General features: G+C 42.7%; 1 protein-coding gene across 4 annotated transcripts in view; it reads right to left on the bottom strand.

The window, feature by feature from the left end:
- MICAL3 (microtubule associated monooxygenase, calponin and LIM domain containing 3) overlaps positions 1–18,416 on the bottom strand; it is a 160,337-nt gene that overhangs the window by 21,540 nt on the left and 120,381 nt on the right. For 3 of the 4 annotated variants that reach the window (XM_058022949.1, XM_058022951.1, XM_058022950.1), the window contains one exon: positions 14,516–16,852. In XM_058022949.1, coding sequence (XP_057878932.1) covers positions 16,464–16,852 — 389 coding nt within the window. In that variant the 3' untranslated portion in view covers positions 14,516–16,463. Of the gene's footprint in view, positions 1–258; positions 353–1,460; positions 1,569–6,881; positions 6,977–7,844; positions 9,727–10,497; positions 10,590–10,977; positions 11,104–11,669; positions 11,775–14,509; positions 16,853–18,416 lie in introns of those variants that run through there. The other variant, XM_058022952.1, reaches the window with a different exon arrangement.

The raw sequence follows: 18,416 nt of genomic DNA, 5'->3' as shown, positions 1-18,416 counted from the left end.
AGCTGGAGAATTACCTCCTACACCTCAGGCAAAGGTAAATGATCTAAGTCTCTGCCAATAGGGAAGTCCCAGAATTAGAAGAAACACAGGAAAAACAAGGTCTCAAAAAGATAGCAGAAAAGGGAGAAGGGATTCACACTGGGATCAGTCTCTAGGCTATAATGGTCCAAATTGCCTCTAAAATTCAAACAGATACAGATTTCTGCACAAGCACTTGGGAAGAAAACATGGAAAACCAAACCAAGTTGTGATGGATACCTGCTTCTCCTCGAAGGGCCTTCTCCACAGCAACTCCTCTCTCCTCGAGTTGCCTCTGCTTCTCTTCCACTTGTTCCAACTGCCGCTGGATAATCTGTTCAGAGAGGAATGGAGCAGAACTCACCAAAGCAATTCTCCTGCTCTGGCTGTAGCACACAGCCAGCACTAAGAGATTTCAGTCAGATTTACCTTTTCAGAAACAAGTATTTCTAGTCAACAACACCCTGCTTTGTAGCTGGAGCTCTCTTCATAGAGAGCAGGCAGGAATAACTTCCCAAGGATATTTCCTGGGAATTGCAGCAAGGAACATCAGAGAAAGAGAAAACAATTCTTATCTCTACTTGCTGCTCTTGTTATTTTTGCACATGTAGAATGTGTTAGGAAGATTATTTACCTGAAGTGATTTATCAATTAGGTTCTACTAGGGATTATTTTGATTCCTTGGCCTGTTGGGTCAAAGCTGTGTCCTGGCTGTCTAGAGACAGTCATGGGTTTTTCTTTAGTAGAGTTATAATATAGTATTGATGTAATATAGTATAGTTTTAATAAAGCAATTGTTCAGCCTTCTGAATCAATAGAGTCAGATCCCAATCATTCCACACATTGGGGACTCCCTACATTCAATACTGGTCCAACAACAAGCATCACAGATTCCAGTGACAGCACCCTCCCCACCCTGTTGTATCTTAACTCTTAAATTTGCAAACACCTTGATATTAATTTATTTCCTACAACTCCTATCACCTGAACATTGAATTGAAAGGTGATGCTACTCAGACAGCTGAGCCTCTGCCTTGAGTCTTTGACAAATCCCATTACCTGTAGATGCTGTTAGCAGTTTTCCAGCAGACTCTCTGGTAATAAAGGTTAATTTGATAACACATCACCCACTAGCATACCCTAGCAAAGCAGTGATAGGTGCAGCTACATCAGGCATTATGTGAGTATCACTGCTCCATTCAGTGCATGATGGTTGCTAGAAAGGTGCTATGGGCATTATTTTTCTCACTGTAAAACTCTCATGATAGGTTTCAGCCATCCTTCACTTCTCTGTGGCATGACATGAAATTTGAAAGAGGGAGCAGGAGCGCTCATGTAGAAAGAGAGGATTCTGTTCTGATACCCTCAGAGGAATGTCAGGATCAGGGTGCTGTCACACAGAGTTGTCTGTGTGTCATGACAAGAGGCTTGTGAGACGCTACCTGAGCTCTGTGTAACCTCTTTAGCTCCTCTTGCTTGGCTTGTCTGCGGGCAGCTTTCTGTACTCGCCGCGTCAGCTTGGCGTTCAGCTCCTCCTCTGCGTAGGCCCTCTGAAGGAAGGAAAACAGCAGCAGATCTTATTTACATGCTCAGGGATATGAGGGCAGGGATGACCATTTTCTCTTCCAAAAATCTCAGAAGGGAGGTGTTCTGTCTTTGCCATGGCTGTGTCAAAAGTCAAGCTTCTGTAGGCAAAGGTGTTCACAGTGCAGTGAGCAACAATTTCAGGATCAAATCAGGAGTGAAGAAGCATTGAAGCCAGCTGCAAAGCTGTGGTTTTATATGACATCCCACCCCTGCCTTCCACTGCTATATGAAACATCTCCCAAAGATCAAACCAGTTTTTATTCTCAGTAATTTTCATTTCTCAGTAAATTTAGCCAAATAGATTTAGATAAATCAATGAGTGCCATGTAGAGGGTTCATCTTGACAGGAGTCCTCTTGATTTCATTTTAGTTAGAGGATAAAGGCTTGTCTAAATGAACAGTTACAGCAGTGTAAGCTAAGAAATTACTACAGACTAACATAGAATATTGCACCACCAGAAGCCATACAAAAGGGGAAAAGCTATGTTTATAGAAATAAAAGGCTATTTCCTTTTATTTTCTGTCAGTGAAACTAGTTCAAGAATATGTCTTTCTAACATTACTGAAATTTGCTTTAGGATCTTACCAAATACACCAGTTGGATATATCATGGCCTAGAACGGCTTTCTCTCAAAGAGATTTAAAAGTGTCAAAAAAAACTTGACAACTGCACTAAGTAAACTACAGTGAAGAAAAAGCCTCTTTTCTCATGTACATGTATGTAAGCTTTAAGGGGCTGTTGTAAACATGTGTCTTCCACTTCTGGAAAGAGATGTCCATGGACAGTCAACTTCAAGAACAAAATGCTAAGTCAGATCACTTTGAAATTTGCTTGATTTAGTTATTGTGCTGCCACATTGCTCAGTTGATGGTTCTCAGTGAACAGAGTTTAAGGTAGCATCACAACTTAATTAAAAATCCCTCAGGTAGGTCATTGGCAAGCACCGCTATTAAAGCTTCAAAAAGCTCACACTTTACTTGTTCTTTTTCGAAAACACAAATCCACGATGGTACTCAAATTAGAAGGTAAGGAGACAGAGCACATGAACTTTCTATCCCATGTAACACTGTTGTGACTGCAAAGACAAGACAATAAGAATTTCAGAAAGCAGCAACTTCTGCCTTGATTTTAGCTTGATACAGAATTTGACTAAGATTTGAGCCAACTCAGCAATTTTGAAAGCTGCTGATTGAAGTGTGATGATTCATTTGAACTCAAATTCAAAGCATTAAAAAAGAAGAATATACAAACATATTTAAGTACCTTGAAAACCAATTTGTTCTGCAGCTCACAGACAATCCACATCACTGCACAGTGGTGCACTGATAAATGCATGCATTCCAACCAGACATTTCAGAGCTTAATGCATTTTTGGGAGACATCCTCTACAAAGAATTTGCTGCCCATGTCTGCTAACATCTGAGGCATGCACAGTCAGTGTTGATGTTAGTGCACATGTGGTTGGAGCTATGGATTCAATGGGTTAATGTAGGGGGACATGCAATGCAACAATGGCCAACTAGTGGGAAGGGAGACACTACCTTTGACGAGTATGATCTCTTGAATGCCAAGGCGTGTGGTACATAGATCGACTTTAAAGGGGGAATGGTAAAGGGAGAAAAATAAAAAAAAATGCACAAAATGAAGCAAAATCAGTTCAACATTGAAAACAGATGCACAGTAATAAAACAAAGTGGTTTTTACATGAAACGAAATTGTGCAAATGCTGAACGTGACCCAGACTGATGGAGCACAATGGAACTTCTGGCCACAAAATCAAGTTTCTAGCACTTTCCTGAAGGCAATTTGTTTTGTCAGCCTCCTTGAAGATACAGTCAACTAGGATACAGTCAACCTTTTTCTAGAGGAATTATTTGGCCTTTGTTTACCTGTATGAGTATGAAATTCTGGCTTAAGATTTGGAATAATGGCTTATTTCTGGAACATATTTGGTTTGAACTGGCTTGGCCAACCATGTATTACTCTGTCACACAACTCTCCATTTACATTCTGATTTACAGTCTCTCCCAGGAGTTGTGTTTATTCCACAGTTTTAAATTATCTCCATTTCATTTTAGTTATCTCCATTTCCATAGAAATGATAATTGGCATTTAACCAACATCATAACTCTTATTCACTGCTTTATGAACTAGGAAACACCAGATGGGCTCAGAGTGGGTTATGTGTCCTGCAGTAATGGAACCTCCTTGTCTAAAAGGAGAGCCTCCAAAGATCTTGAGGAGTTAAAATTGGAGGGGGAAAGGAGCAGGAAAAGGAGGGGGAAATCACTACTTACCCTAGCCAAGGACATTCTATGCTACCCTATAACATAATATATTGCCTTATATAAATATAAGGCAAGTGAAGCACTTAGCTTTATTTGCTAAGAAGGGAGGTAAATTTCCCTTCATGAAGGCATTGTGCCACTCTGGGCAAACAGACAGCATTTTGCACTCTCACATTTAATTAACTAAAACCAGTCACAAACGAGAAGCCAGAGAACAACACCAGCATGTTTGCAGGCTCCAGGAAAAAGCAAGCTACCTGTGGTGGTGAACACCTGAGCACAACACCACAGCTGTACAGGAACAATGACAAACACACACGTGGTGACAATACACCTACAAACACAACACCCACGGGGCGCTCACGTCAGGAATTCTTTACAAGATGCTTCTCTTGAGAGACACCACATTAAACAACACTGAATTAATTCACTGCTGATCACAAAGAGCAGGCTAAACAGAGCAGGCTGTCTGGGAAGCAAGCTCACTACGTTACCAAAAAAGCAGCACAAACAGGATTTCAATTTGGAGAAGGGGTTCACATAAAAGTTAAGTAGCAAACAGTAAGTCAGCTCTTACCCATATAAAGTAGCAGGCAGGTTATAACTTAAAAAATACAACTCCCACCCCAAACCAGTACAAACCCAGCTTGGTCAGACTGAAGTTTGGTTACATTTCTTTTGACAGCAAGGCATTCCAGTGTTTGCATGTATATTATATATCCTTGAACAGGATGCAACAAAATGAGGTAAGTCAAGTTTTCAGATCCATATCCTCTAAATAAATATATTCTCAAAACTGTTCTTAAGAGAACAGATGCTGAGTATATAACTTCTTAATGTAATTTCAGCAACAGAAAATGAGTGAAAACGAGACACTACCACCTTGACAGAGCTTGTGAGATATTTTCAGTATGAGGATTCCAGGCATCTGCAACTGTCACTTATCATCTCCTCCTGTGCTTAGAGATGTGATCTGTCTTACTGCAAAAGCCATTTTAAATCTAAGTACCCCAGCATAGGAAAAAAGTGACCATCAAGGCAGAACAAAAACTCTGTAACTCTTATCTGAACCCCAGGTATTGGATATCTGTCCTCTGCTGGCCCCAGGTACCTCATTCTTCTGCATCTCTTGGAAAATGCAGAATTTCTCATGAAACGCCTTGAGGGCATGCAAGGGGGAATGGAAGGGGGAGAGAAAAAAGGGAATAAAAGAAAAACAAAATAATCTTCCTCTCAGATGAGATCTAGACCAACTAGGGAAAGAGATTAAAAGAGAGATAAGTAAATACAGAAAATTCCTATTTAGTTCATCAATTTCTTCCACCAGCCTTAAATTCATTCATTAGCTATTCTAGTTCATCATACCATATATAGTTAGAAAGCATTTCATATGGCACTTCAATTTGCAGTACTTCCACACCTTTGCCATCTCAGCCAAGGGTCAGCCTGGCATCTGAGACTGATTTGTGCACATGGGATGACAGGTTTGGGACAGGAGGCACAGGCCACTGTGCCTGTGGCATTTCCCTCCCAGAGGCTCTTTTCTTCTTGAGCTTTTTTAACATGTGTACCAGGCACCACCAGGAAAGAACAGTGGGAACACAGTTTTCATTTTGGTGTACCAGAGGAGCCTTAGTGTTCTGTGAGGTCAATAAAACCTCTACATACTCCTCCAAACCTCGCCAATTCTGTCTAGCAGAGCTTAGAGGCCCTCAGGAATGAAAGCAGGATTCTTCGTTACTATGATCAAACAGTTCCTTAAATTATTCCCTTGTTTTTGCATTAATAGTGACATTCCAAAAATAAATCAAATAATTAAAAAAAAAACTAGCTTTGAAACTTTGCTTTCACTATACATTCTCTTTCCCACTTAAAAATGTGTGCAATTAAACTAAATTCTTATACTAGTTCCTTAGGCCAGTAGGGAGGGTGCACAGCAAGCTCCCTACCCTGGACTTCAGGAGAGCAGACTTTGGCTTCTTCATGGACCTGCTTAGTGGAATGCCATGGGATAAAGCTCTGGAGAGAGGAGGGGCCCAGGAAAGCTGGTTAACATTCAAGGATTGCTTCCTCCAACCTCAGGAGCAATGCATCCTAACAAAGAGGAAATCAGGCAAAAATACTGGGAGGTCTGTGTGGATGAACAAGGGGCTCCTGGACAAACTGAAACAGAAATAAGAAGTCTACAGAGGGCAGAAGCAAGGGCAGGTAGCCTGAGGGGAATACAGAGAAATTCTCCATGCAGCCAGGGATCAGGTTAGGAAAGCTAAGGCCCTAGACAGAATTAAATCTGCCCAGGGACATCAATGGCAACAAGGAAAGGTTCAGTAGGTATGTCAGTGATAAAGGAAGACTAGGGGAAACATGGGCCCTCTCCAGAAGGAAACTGGGAACCTGGTTATCCAGGATATGGAAAAGGCTGAGGTGCTCTAACTTTGCCTTGATTTTCACCAGCAAGTGGCTCCAGGCACAGCATCCCAGTCACAGAAGGGACTGGGAGAACAAAGAACTGCCCATGAAGGAGAAAGCCACATTTGAGAACATCTAAGGCACCTACAGGTGCACAAGTTCTGAGGGAACTGGCAGAGAAAGGGCCTAAGCCACTCTCCATCATATTTGAGAAGTTGTGGCAGTATGGTGGAGCTCCCACTGACTAGAAAAGGGGACACAAAATCCCATTTTTAAAAAGGGGAAAAAGGAACACCCAGGAGATTACAGGCTGTTTCCTTTTAGTGCCCAGTAAAGTAACGGGAGAGTGAGACAATGGATCTTTCTTACAATAACAGTGCAGAGCAGCTTGTAATCATGGAAACACGTGAAACCATCTTATTTTAGATAAGACAGTCAGCTGACTTACAGGAAAACCTGCTCCTTGGGAGAAAGAGTAAAAACAACAGCATTAATCACCTAGGTTTCTGATGTGATTCTCTGAATCTGTGATCTGACTGGCGCTAGACCCATCTAAAATGCATTTCCCACCTACATACCTCTCGTTTGGATTTCTGGGAGGAGCGTTCCAGAATGTCGTCACTGGAGAGGTCGGAGTCCTCTGAGAAACTCAGGTGCTGACGGAGCTGTAAATCTGCCAAGGTGGGAATAAAAAGGGGAAATTAGAGAAGTGGCAACAATCCTTTCTGTAAACTCTTTGAGCTCAGCTGTAGGTTGTTTGGTTGAGCATCAAAAATACTCAGTCCTTTCATGTCAGTGTCCATTGTTTTGCCTGGGAGGGATCAAAGAAACCCTACTCCACAGAATGACCAGCGTGAGTCTGAGCTGTTCTAAGAGTGCATCACTTCCTCCAAATGCTGTCAGAAATAATGATCATGGCTCTCTTTTTGTGTTGTATCAATGCTCTTAGGATAGATACAGCACCTGGCTCTATTTTGGATGTTTGTACATGCCAGAGAAATGTAACATGTTTGCTTTTAATCACATTTATGGGTAACTTCTTTACTGCATCCCAAGTTGCCATTAAACATCTCTGCCTGCAACTGGTGGGCATGTGAAAGATTTACAGGAGGCTGCCAACTCCCTCCTTCAGAGATCAGCAGACAGCCACCAGATTACAGGAATAACAGCATCTCTGCAGTCTTCAGCTTCTGTGGAGCCAGGTGGAAAGAAAGAAGAGAGATCAGACAAAGAAAAGATGAAAATCAGGTTTAAAGTAGGGATGAAATGTCACAAATTCCAACAAATGATGCTTATTTTGCAAATCTAAGACATAAAACAGATGTACCTTGTACATATTGAGAATTAAGCCTTAGTTAGAATTCCATTTTTTTTTTCAGTGTACTCTGTAAATATGCAGAAACACAAATCCAGTCCCTAGCACTTACCCCACTCTGCCCATCTGACACTGGGGAGCAGCAGCATTCAGCACAGTAGCTGAACAACAAAGCAAACCAAAACTACTTTCAAGGACACCAGTGCAGAGGCATTTATTGTTATACCTGCAGCTGTAATCAGTGGAGCAGAGGGTTTGTGCTTGCCAGAATCCACTGTGGCATTACTTGAGGGAGTACTTGGGCAAGATTTCTCATCAGCCTTTTTCTTCTTGTCTTTCTTATAGCCAGAGAAAACAGACTTCCATAAGGACCTAGGCTTTGTTGCTTCCTCTGTCCCACCACTAGATTTGTCAGAAAGTCTGCTATCGTTTTTGGATTTCTTCTCCTTTTTGTTCTTACGAGGGGAGAAGAGGGAACTTCTTTTCTTACTCTTCCCACTGGAGCCTTCTGAAGAGCTGACAGACCCTTCAGGCCCAGCCATGTCAGCAGGAGGAGTAGAGTACTTCTCAGTAGCAGAATGATGTTTTCGTGCGGATCCCTCTGCTAATTTCAAGGCCAAATGTTTTGGAGACTCATAAAACAACTCTTTGGTCTTCAAGGGCATAGAAGATGCCTTTCGTGCCCTTGTGGCCCCACCAGCAGCTGGAGCAGCAGTCACCTCCATATCTTTCATCTTACACAGCTGTTTAGCCATGGCATCTCGTAGTGCTGGGCTCTTGACAGACTTCTCTCTGGCTCTCATTCTTTCTTCAGCAAGCTCCTTGGCCTCCACAGAAATGTCAGGGAACACTCTCTTCTTGTGGTGAGCCCCTCCTTCCATGGAGGGTGGACCACCATTCTCTTTGACCAAGGGCAAAAGATGTGGTTTCTCTGGCCTTGGCCTGCTGGTAGGAGGTGTAAAGAACCTCTCGTGAAGGCTGGAGTCCTCTGTCCTGTCATCGTACGTGTCCTCCACGTCATCAGCAAACGGGATTTCATCCACGCTCTCCGCGAACGACTTCCGCACCTCGTCCCTCTTGGCCAGGGGGGGCTCCTTGGCAGGAGGGGCTGGCTCCTGGTGTCGGGGAGCAGGAGGGGTTGATGCTGGTGTTGGAGGTGACCTGGCTTCCACCTCATTCTGCCACAGTGCCTGGTACCTCTTCCTGCGCAGCGTGGCCGGCTCCTCGTTCTGAGGAGGTGGTGGGGGTGGGCTCGACGGGGGAGTTAGCATGGTGGAGTCAGAAGTGTTGAAGCTCTGGCTAGCCATGGTTCTCATGTTAGATGAGCTCTCCTGAAGGCCAAGCCCAGAGCTGCTGGATACATCTCCCCGTACTTCACTGGAAATCTTTAGCTCTTTTTCTGACGGAGACTTTGGAGTGAGCAGAGAAATCTGCTCATTTTCTAACTTGGACAGTCCCTGCCTTCTTGGGGCAGGCTGGGGTTTCACAGGATGGATCCTTTCATCCCCTGAAATATTCCTGCTATTGAAAGTCTTCTGAGGAGTTGTCTCCAGAGCAGACACAGTGAAGTTGCTCTCTGAGCGTTTGTTTCTGTCCACGGGGGTGAGTCCCAAGCTCCGTCGGATTTCAGCACTCTTCATCCAGAACTCTTCCACGAGGCTGCTCCGTTTCAGGGCTTCTTCTGCAGTAGTGGGGCTCCCCAGTTTTTCCACCTCACCATCCTGGCCCCTAAGGGCCAATTTGGCTAAAGGAGTAGATGTTAAGGCTGGGACAGGTTGGAAACATACTGGAGGCTCCACTGGGGATGGAATGGATGTTTCAGCAGAAGGCAAAGGCTGGGAACAGATAGGCATTTGAGCAGATGCTGGGGATGAGGCCAGTGCTGGTGCTCCTGGCTGGGACTCTGTGAGTGATGGGGGTGCAATGGCTTCTGGTGATGCAACTGGCTGGGACAGCACTGGAGATGGTGGCACCAAGGGGCTCTTAACTTTCCTGTCTTTGGGAATTTCATCCTTTGGTCTTTCCTCAAGAACAAAAGGCTCAGGAAAAAAGCGTGGCTCTGGGGATTTTATTGCACGGCTCGCTTCAGCCAGGGGATCTTCTACCTCCTAGAGAAAAATGAAAAAGGGGAATGTTAATAGTCACTGAGCACGTGAGAATACAATTACTTTTGGTTTTTTTTGCTTTTAACAGAGCTCGATAAGGAAACCATCCAAGTATCAAAATACTAATTTAATGTCCCAAAGTCTGCCTGCTAAACAAAAACTGTGTCTGACAGGATCATTAGATGGCTATCAAAAAAACAAGCTTTATTTTAATAGAAAGTGAATGCTGTCAGCAATTGTGTCAGCAAACCAGACTCAGCCCACTGTAAAAGTAAACCGGTCTATGCCAAAGCTGTCCAAGACAATGTTTTAGCAATTCCTTAAAAACAAAACAAAAACAATTAGAAGGGAAAATTTGAATTGAACTTTGGTTACTACTGTAATTTTCAATTGCAGCTGCACACTCTTTTTGGCACATCAAAGACAGCCAGACCAGGATAAACAGGAAACACCTTATTTATGGCTCCCTCCATTTATCACATATACCTGTTGCTAGCTGCTCACTGAGATTAAAATATCCTGTATAATTCTGCCTGGGGCTTTGTGATGGGAACTTGTGTGGCTGTGATAGAGTCACTGCACTCTAAAGACAGGAAAACAGATAGTATCCATTATATTTTAAGGCTAATGAAGTCAGATTTCAAGATCAACATAAATATTAGAGTCAGAAAAGAAGGAGAGCTCCCTGCTGTCAGTTCTCATTAGTTTATCCGACAAACTGTTTTATTGAACTACAGGTGCTAAGTAGAAAATGTCAAAGACTCCCTTTCTTACCTCTGCTTGTTTTGCTTTGGGACTAGCAGCTGGAGACAGAGGAAGAACACTCTCACTAGAGGGCTGGATAGGGGTGGGTGGCTTGCATGGACCTAGGGAAAGGAAAAATGGTCGAAAAATACACAAACCGTTAATACTCTGTCATGTTTTTTTAATGTTACACGCAACAAGTAGTGACAAATTTATCAGCTTTTTACAAATTTTAGATTGGACATCTGGAACACAATAAAAATTTTTAAATGTCCAAAATGGTACAAGCTTTTTAATAGTAACTTTTACAAGAAAAAAAGAATTACAACAATTCTCACATTTTACAAAGCTGTAATTAATGGATTCAGAACATTCTCCTCAAAATGTTAATGCAAGCACAGACCTTGCCACTGAGCGTGTGAGATGGTTCAAATCCAAGAGACTCTCTTCTCCTAACTGTGCACTCAAATGCAATTAACATCATTCAAGCACTAAAGAGAAAGTGATTACCTTCTGTCACACTGTGAGAAGCATCTTCTGCTTCTTCTTCTTCTTCATGCTCAGACACTTTCAGCTCTGCCCCTTCTGCACCACTCTGACGTAAGCGAAACTCCGCTTCTGCATCAGAGGCGATGTCTGATCATGCAGGGAAAAAACCAAGAGAACTTGGATACAAGTCCATCAGGGCATAATGCTTTCCATTCACATGGTGCTAACCATTTTCATAACCAGAACTCCTTTTTTGGTGATAATTAGTCATTTAAGCAGTAAATGTAAGCAGTAAATGACTGGACTGTTAGTACAAAGAGTTAAATCAGTAACTGAAGTTTCTCTTATCAGTTCTTGGGAAAATTTTCCATGTTTTCTGCCATATGCAGTTAATTTTACAATAGCACAGAAAGCATTCTGACAGTATTATGGACCTTTGACAAATTTAATTCTATTTCTGTTATTCATCAGGATTAGTATTGAATACAGACCAAGACATGGGGTGAGAGGACATGAGAAATTCATTACATAATCCAGGACATTGAGGTTCTTCTCTTTCTTTTTGTCCCTCACTCCTGGCTCCCTCTCAGATATTTGAAACAAACTCCCACACCTCTAAAAATAAGACCAGGTTTAAGTACCCTCATGCAAAGTTCATTGCCAATACATTCTGTTCACACAACAGGTTTAAAGGCTGCACAGTGGTACCCTACCATCGTCCAGCTCTGCACCCGTGTCTCCCTCTTCACCTGCCTGCCCTTCTGTGTCTGCAGGCTCTGTGCCCAGCTCATCCTCCACATCATCCTCCTCACATGGAGCTAGAATATATTCAAATATTGAGGGGAAAAAGAAAAGAAAACAAACACTACACAGTGAAAAAGTTCTGTATTGAACTGCACCAATAGTTTATAGTGGAGATGTTTATCAGTTACTGTCAATACAAGAAATCCTGAAATGTGTCACCTGGAGAGACATCTATGGTGAAGTGACACTTCCAGACTCCAGTGAATCAAGGAATGCCTGCCCTTGGGAGTCTCCAAGGCAATTGCAGTGAAAGCTGCCAGGGCTTTTCTGAGAAACAGGTGTTGTGAAAAATTGAACAGGAACGGGACTGGGAGGACATCAAACCAGAATAAAGGTTACTGTTCTTCCAGGAACATTTTGGGCTTTTCTTTACCACAACAGAACAGTTACCATCACTTGATACCATATGTGTATTAGGTCAAAACTGGAACCTCACAATTAACCAGAACTGTTCATCTTGGAATTGAAACTGGCTTTGAGGGTGTAAGTCAAAGAGTCTGGGTATGGGATTTACCATTATTGCTCTTGGAAACTGTTTAACTCTGTGCAGCTACAGCAGTCTTTGGTAATAAGGTCTAAGAAAATGCATATGCTGTACAAGTGACTAGTGCACAAATTGAAATACTTTGAAGTAATTAAAATAACATATATAAAACCTTTTTTCTGTTACAGATCATTAAGTGAGACACTTTTAAGTAATTGAAATTACTTATTCAAAACTTTTTTTTTTTCCATTTACAGACCACTATTTGATTTACTAGGTCAAAACAAAGAAGAGATTCTTGAATTTGTAACTCTGAAAACTATGACATCTGACACTACTGCTTTTGACAGCATTTAATTACAGGAGGAGAGACAAGATCAAAGTGTGGAGTATAAATCTCATTATTAAATGATAATAAAAAAAAACACCTGTGCAATGGATGATTTGCTGCCTTTTTTTTTTAAACATTTCCATTAAACATAATTTAAATATTAAAAAAAAGTGAGCACTTCCAGTTCCTGATCCTTTTTATTTAATAGTGATTATGTGGCTCTTGGAACTATTTACATCATTGCACTGCTAATTAAGGCAGTCTTGAAAACAAACCAACCCTCCCTAAAACCGAGGTCTTGCAGCCTCTCCTTTAATACAGGTTTTTGCTTATTTCAAAAGACAGCCTTCAGTAGCTGGTTTGTCTTCTTCCTTCAACCTGAGAATTTCCTTTTTTCTGTGCTCTGTAGTGAGCATGGATTAGTTCATTTTCTGTCAGCTACTGTGAAATGCAGTTCCACTCATGTGTGATAATGTACTGGCCTATTCCTTTACATCAGAGGACTATCAAATCCAGACCCTTACCTATGTCAAGCACAGGAAAACTGAATCATGTGGAAAAGGCTGGAGTGCCCACAGGAGCATTTATAAATCTATTGAACAAAATCAAACCATGTCCCAGTCTGATCATTGCTTAGGTATGCAATAGCTTATGTTATTTTGGAAATGATAATGTCATGAATGGCTTTATGGTAACAGCAAATGTGAGTAATCTTAATCAAAATGTGCAAAAATCATAACTAATGTTAAGAATATCTGAATCCAGTATGTATGTGTGAGTCTTCAGATTCAGAAACCATGAATGGATGTGACACACACGGATTATGTTGGAGAGAGAGGAGAAAATCAGGTTTTAAATAGGTTGGTACAAAAACTCAATGGTAAGATCACAGATGCATCAATAAGTAACAACTTGGTGCAAGGGTGGATCCCATTCTGAGGGACACAGGAAGCTTGCAGTGGCTGGTTATATGATACGTATACTGTGCATATACATATATGCAGTTAGGATGAGGAGCAAGAGGCCAAAAGCTGTCACACAATAACTCAGAAGTTACACACTACTGCAGCCAGAAACTGGGATCAGCACTTGGTTCATATTAGCTGGCAGCTGGGAGCAGCCTGCATCGTGTGCAGACACCTTGTAAACACTGCTGACTTGCCAAAGCAGCAGCAGAAGCAAAGTTTTAAAGGCAAGCTGGCTATTCTGATGTGCCAAAGCAACTCAGCTGCAGATCAACTACCTAGTACAGACTGCTCCACTAATTCAGACACCTTCACAGCTTTACACAATGTACTCCCTACTGTCATCCCAGAATCTTCAGGCTCATCCGTTTGTAATAGAGCTTAGAGAACCACGCAAAAAAAATGAGCTGAGCTCTACCAGCATTCCTGAGGCTTTCCTGAATAATGTGAATGCCAAGTCAGAAGAGATACAACACCACCAGTATTCCTAAAGATCTTAGGTTCAACTTATTCCTCTTTGCAGTTTTCTTCACCACATAACTACGCTTTGCAGTTGCTACAGAGAAGTGCAATTGCTTTAAGCACTCTCTGTCACTTAACCTTTCAACTGCAAGAAAGCCCCGCGTTCTTTGAGTCTAAGGGCTGGGGGAAGAAAACCTGGCTCCATCTTCAGTTGCCCAAGCAAATCTGAGCACTCAGCTGGATCCCTCCTGCATTGCTGCCCCCAGGGTGAGCTGTCCTTGGCCTGCCTGCCCAGGGTTAGGGTGAGAGTGGAGCTCATGCGAGAAGAAGGGGCTGTCTGAGCAAGGCGGACATGCGCGCTTCCCCGTCCCCCCTCCACCTCCACTCATGCAGTAGCGACAGGGCCGTAAGTTCCAGGGTTAAAGGACCAGCTCAGCTGCTGAAGGCACGGAGAAGAGAGGGGCAGGGTTATTGTGCATTGGAAGACATAGAACATCACCAAACTACCTCCAGGGACCGTCTCCAGCCACGCCTGTACCGCCTCATGGCGTACGGAGGGAAGGTCGGATGCTGAATTTAAAAAACAATAAATTGCAAGAAGTCAAAATTAGACCAGCAGTCAGAGTCTAAAACAGAAGAGTGACAGAGGGAAATTTTTCAGTAGCAAATACAGGAATAAAACCTATGAAATTTCAATCACCCGATTCCAGGCTTGAGAATTAAATTGAGATAACACCCAAGTGTCAGGGGCCTAATCTTCCTTTGGGATCTGTAATGTTAGAGGAAATATTCCTGTGTGGCACAGCGAGAAGAACATCACATCTGACCAGCAGCTGCTGCTACCCTTGGAACTCTGCAGAGAAGGGAAACTGAGAGAAGGAAGAGCTGAGCAGTGAGAGAGGGGTCCCACGTGTCCCAGAAACTGCTGCCCAGCAGAGGAAGAGGAGCTCCCAAAGCAGAATGAGAGGGATTTCTGGGAGCTGTGGCACTGTCCCAGGCTGTCACATCAAACCTTATCACTGCTGCTGCCAGTGGGCTCTCCAAACACCTCAGATCATGGAATACAGCTCCTCAGCCAGGAACAATCTGTCTCTTGAACTCAGGTTGAAAACTTACAGCATTGCCACAAACAGATGTTGGCAACAGCCTTTGACATACCCAAACTGCTGAGAACACCTGCACACACCTCTGCCATATACAGAGCAATAGAAGCAGCTAATTATACATCAAGATTGTCTTAGATTGGCCAAGTTTCAGGGGACAGAAAGGGAATACTGACTCTCTTTCCAAAGGAATTTGGAAAGATCACAAAATCAGTTTTGGAAAGATCACCTGTTGCTGGCCACTGTAATAGCCCCCCATAGAAAAGTAAGGATTGAACTCATGATCTTCAGATTATGATAACAAAATACAAATTAAAATAAAAATCTGGAAACAAGAGTGACACAGACCCCCAGGTAGAAGCACAAGTAACCTTAATTGTTGTAAACTTAAGAAACATTGAAAACATTTTTTACTTAGTGCTTTTTGAATGTTAATCAACCACTCTAGCAATACTGAAAGTTAGAGAGTTGGACACAGCCTATTTCTCTGGCTGCAGTGGGAACAAAATACCCATCTCTTATTTGTAGGGAGCTGATTTCACACCAGAAAAACCCAGTGCATTCTACAAACTGCAAATGTAAGTATAGCCAAACTGATCTGGAATTACGTATCAAGCCAGGCCAGGATTAAAAAAGCTCCTATAGCAAACATCTAAAACTGTAAGGAAAAGATAATTATCTGGAATAGAAAAGAATCAAGTATCATGAGGTAGAGCTCTGGATTTTTAACCTAATTTCATTTTTTCTGTGAAAGGCAGCCCTTCTCACAGCAGATATACTCCCTGTACAATTGTGTCACCATGGTTGCAGACTGGGAGAAGATCACCGCTCATCAGCTGCATGGTAAACTTTGATTTAAGCCCACAGATGAAGCACTTATGACATACTTACCTTAAGTCACACTGTAACATAGCCTAGAACAAGGTCAGCAGGGACTGCTGGAAGGTGCTCACATGAGATCTAGACTATCAACATTTTCCCCCTCCAAAGTTTGCCTTTGAGTAACTGACAACTTGCACATTAGAGGTAGATATACTGTCAAATCTAAAACACAGGGAGTCAAACCCACCACTGATCAGATGGGCAAGCCCTTTGGCTCCCATCATTCTTGGCTAATACCATTTGCAGTTACATACTTGGAAAGGAAGCAGCAGAGAAACACATTCGATACAGAAGCTGACCCTGTTCAATCTTTGCTCTAGTAGCTACACAACACAGCCCCTCATCTTTCCCTAAAAAGTGTCATTTTCCCTGTCACAAAAAGCATGAGACTACTACTATTAGTCTCCCTAGTCAGTTACAGAGGGCTGATTGCCAGCACTATCAAATCGTGTGTGGTGAGGAAAACTGTTATGGAGTCAAAGCAGGCAGACAAATAGGCCAGAAGTCACACTGTCACAGAGCTGAGAAAGCAGCAGTTTTAAACAGACACTGACCTGAAAAGCAAAAAGTTTAACCAAGTGTAATTTCAGTGCAATTTGAAAGCAGCTCCTTTCAATCACTGCTGCCCCTGCTGAAGTCACTGGTCTTGAAGGGCGCAGAAGCAACAGAGTTAAACAGCTGCAACTGGGATCCAGGAACTGCTGGTGTGGGGCTTGGGGGAGATTACCTCTGGAGGTGGAGGACTTTGAGGCTGAGACCATTTTTTCCTCCTCCTCTTTCTCACGGATGTGTGTCCAGTGCACATCTGCCAGGATCTCCAGAGGATCAACCGGATTTACAATCTGCTGCAGCCTAAGGTTTCCAGCTAGCAGGAGGAGGGCATGGCATAACAGGTTGTAGGCAGGGTGCATGAAGGGCAGGGAGGAAAAGATGGGAGAACAGTGGAAAGGAAAGGTAGCACATCATAGGAAAGGAAATAAGAAGAGAAAATATTATTGGCCAAGGTCAGTTTGCAAGACAGACAGAAAAAGCTCAGCACTGTGTGCACACGCATCCACCACCACAGCTCCTCACGCCTCCCATCCAAGCTGAGTCACGCCATTCCGAGGGCAGGGGGATGCCATTAAAGCATCGTCAGACATCATGTCTATTGCAAGAAGCTTTGCTGAAATGAAAGAAGTTCTCTGGGTGTCCAACAGAATGTGGTATGTAGATACCAATTTAGCAGAAATTCCCAGCTCCTTCAGCCTATTTGTTATGATTATTGCCAAAGATGTCTTACTGTTTAAGGTGAGGAATAATCTCCACCTGACTGAAGCACCAAGACAAAAGATTTTTTATTTCCTACTATTTGGCTAGGCACTTCTTTCTGGTCTGGGTACACACTTTGTGAATTAAATAATGTGATGGATCTGAGAGTTTCACGTGTGTATGTGCGTATGGGCACATGCTAATTTTAGCACCTAAAACCATTTTGTTTACTCCTGGCTCTTTTGTACTGGCTTGTTCAAAGGGAGAATTTTTTTCCTGAAGGATAACAGCATTTTGGTTGTGACTTAACAGCTCCCCAGAAGGGAATTCCTGTCACACAAATTATTCTGTTTAAGAGAAATAGCATTACTCTTCAATTACCTGCCTACACAAAGCTCAGCTACTTATGGAATGTCAGAGAGAACAATGGGCACCTTAAGCAATTGATGAGCTTGTTTAACTTCTGCAGAACACCTGCCCTGGGAGCACTTACTCTAAGGTATAAAATTTATACACCCTGTCTCTATTGCTGTCTGCTCTGGTTCTGTAACTCAGGCTTCATTATCCATAACAAAAAAAAAACTGGTTCTGCAGGGGACAGGGGTTCACCTGTACACTGTCTGCAGGAGTGGTCTTCAAAAGCAAACATCTCAGCCTGAAAGGAAAATGCCCATTTACTTTTTAAAGTAGGAAGTCAATTTTCACAACAACTGGATTACCACTGAGTAGGGCAAAGCACCGTTGCAGCAGTTTAGAACCTCAAAAGCAGTTAGATTTTGACATGGTGCTCTAATGTTTGAAGGAAACAAGACACATTAGCAGCATTTAGAGCTTGCATTCATTATTTCCTGCTGTCTCATTTTTACAAGTTCCTCTCTCCCAGCCATGTTTTTCCCAGACATGACAAAGTGTTTGGGATTTCCATTTCAGGAATGACTATGTGTGAGATTTGGCATTAAAACCGCAGAAGAAACAGGCAGAAGGAACTGCAGGAAGGACAGAATCAGCAGATGGTCATTAAAGGGAAAGGGGCTCAGAGGCACAAGCCCAAATGCAGAGCAGGATTCACAATGTAGCCAAGGATTCTGCAGCTTTATGTCTCTGTTGCCTCACCAGTGTTTTTGTGTCAATGACACAACCACAAGGGCTGCCAGAGGCGCTGGCCATCCTGCAGGGAC

Source organism: Melospiza georgiana, chromosome 4 (genome assembly GCF_028018845.1).
Source record: "Melospiza georgiana isolate bMelGeo1 chromosome 4, bMelGeo1.pri, whole genome shotgun sequence".
Lineage (NCBI taxonomy): Eukaryota > Metazoa > Chordata > Aves > Passeriformes > Passerellidae > Melospiza > Melospiza georgiana.
This window is presented reverse-complemented; position numbering and strand designations above follow the sequence as displayed.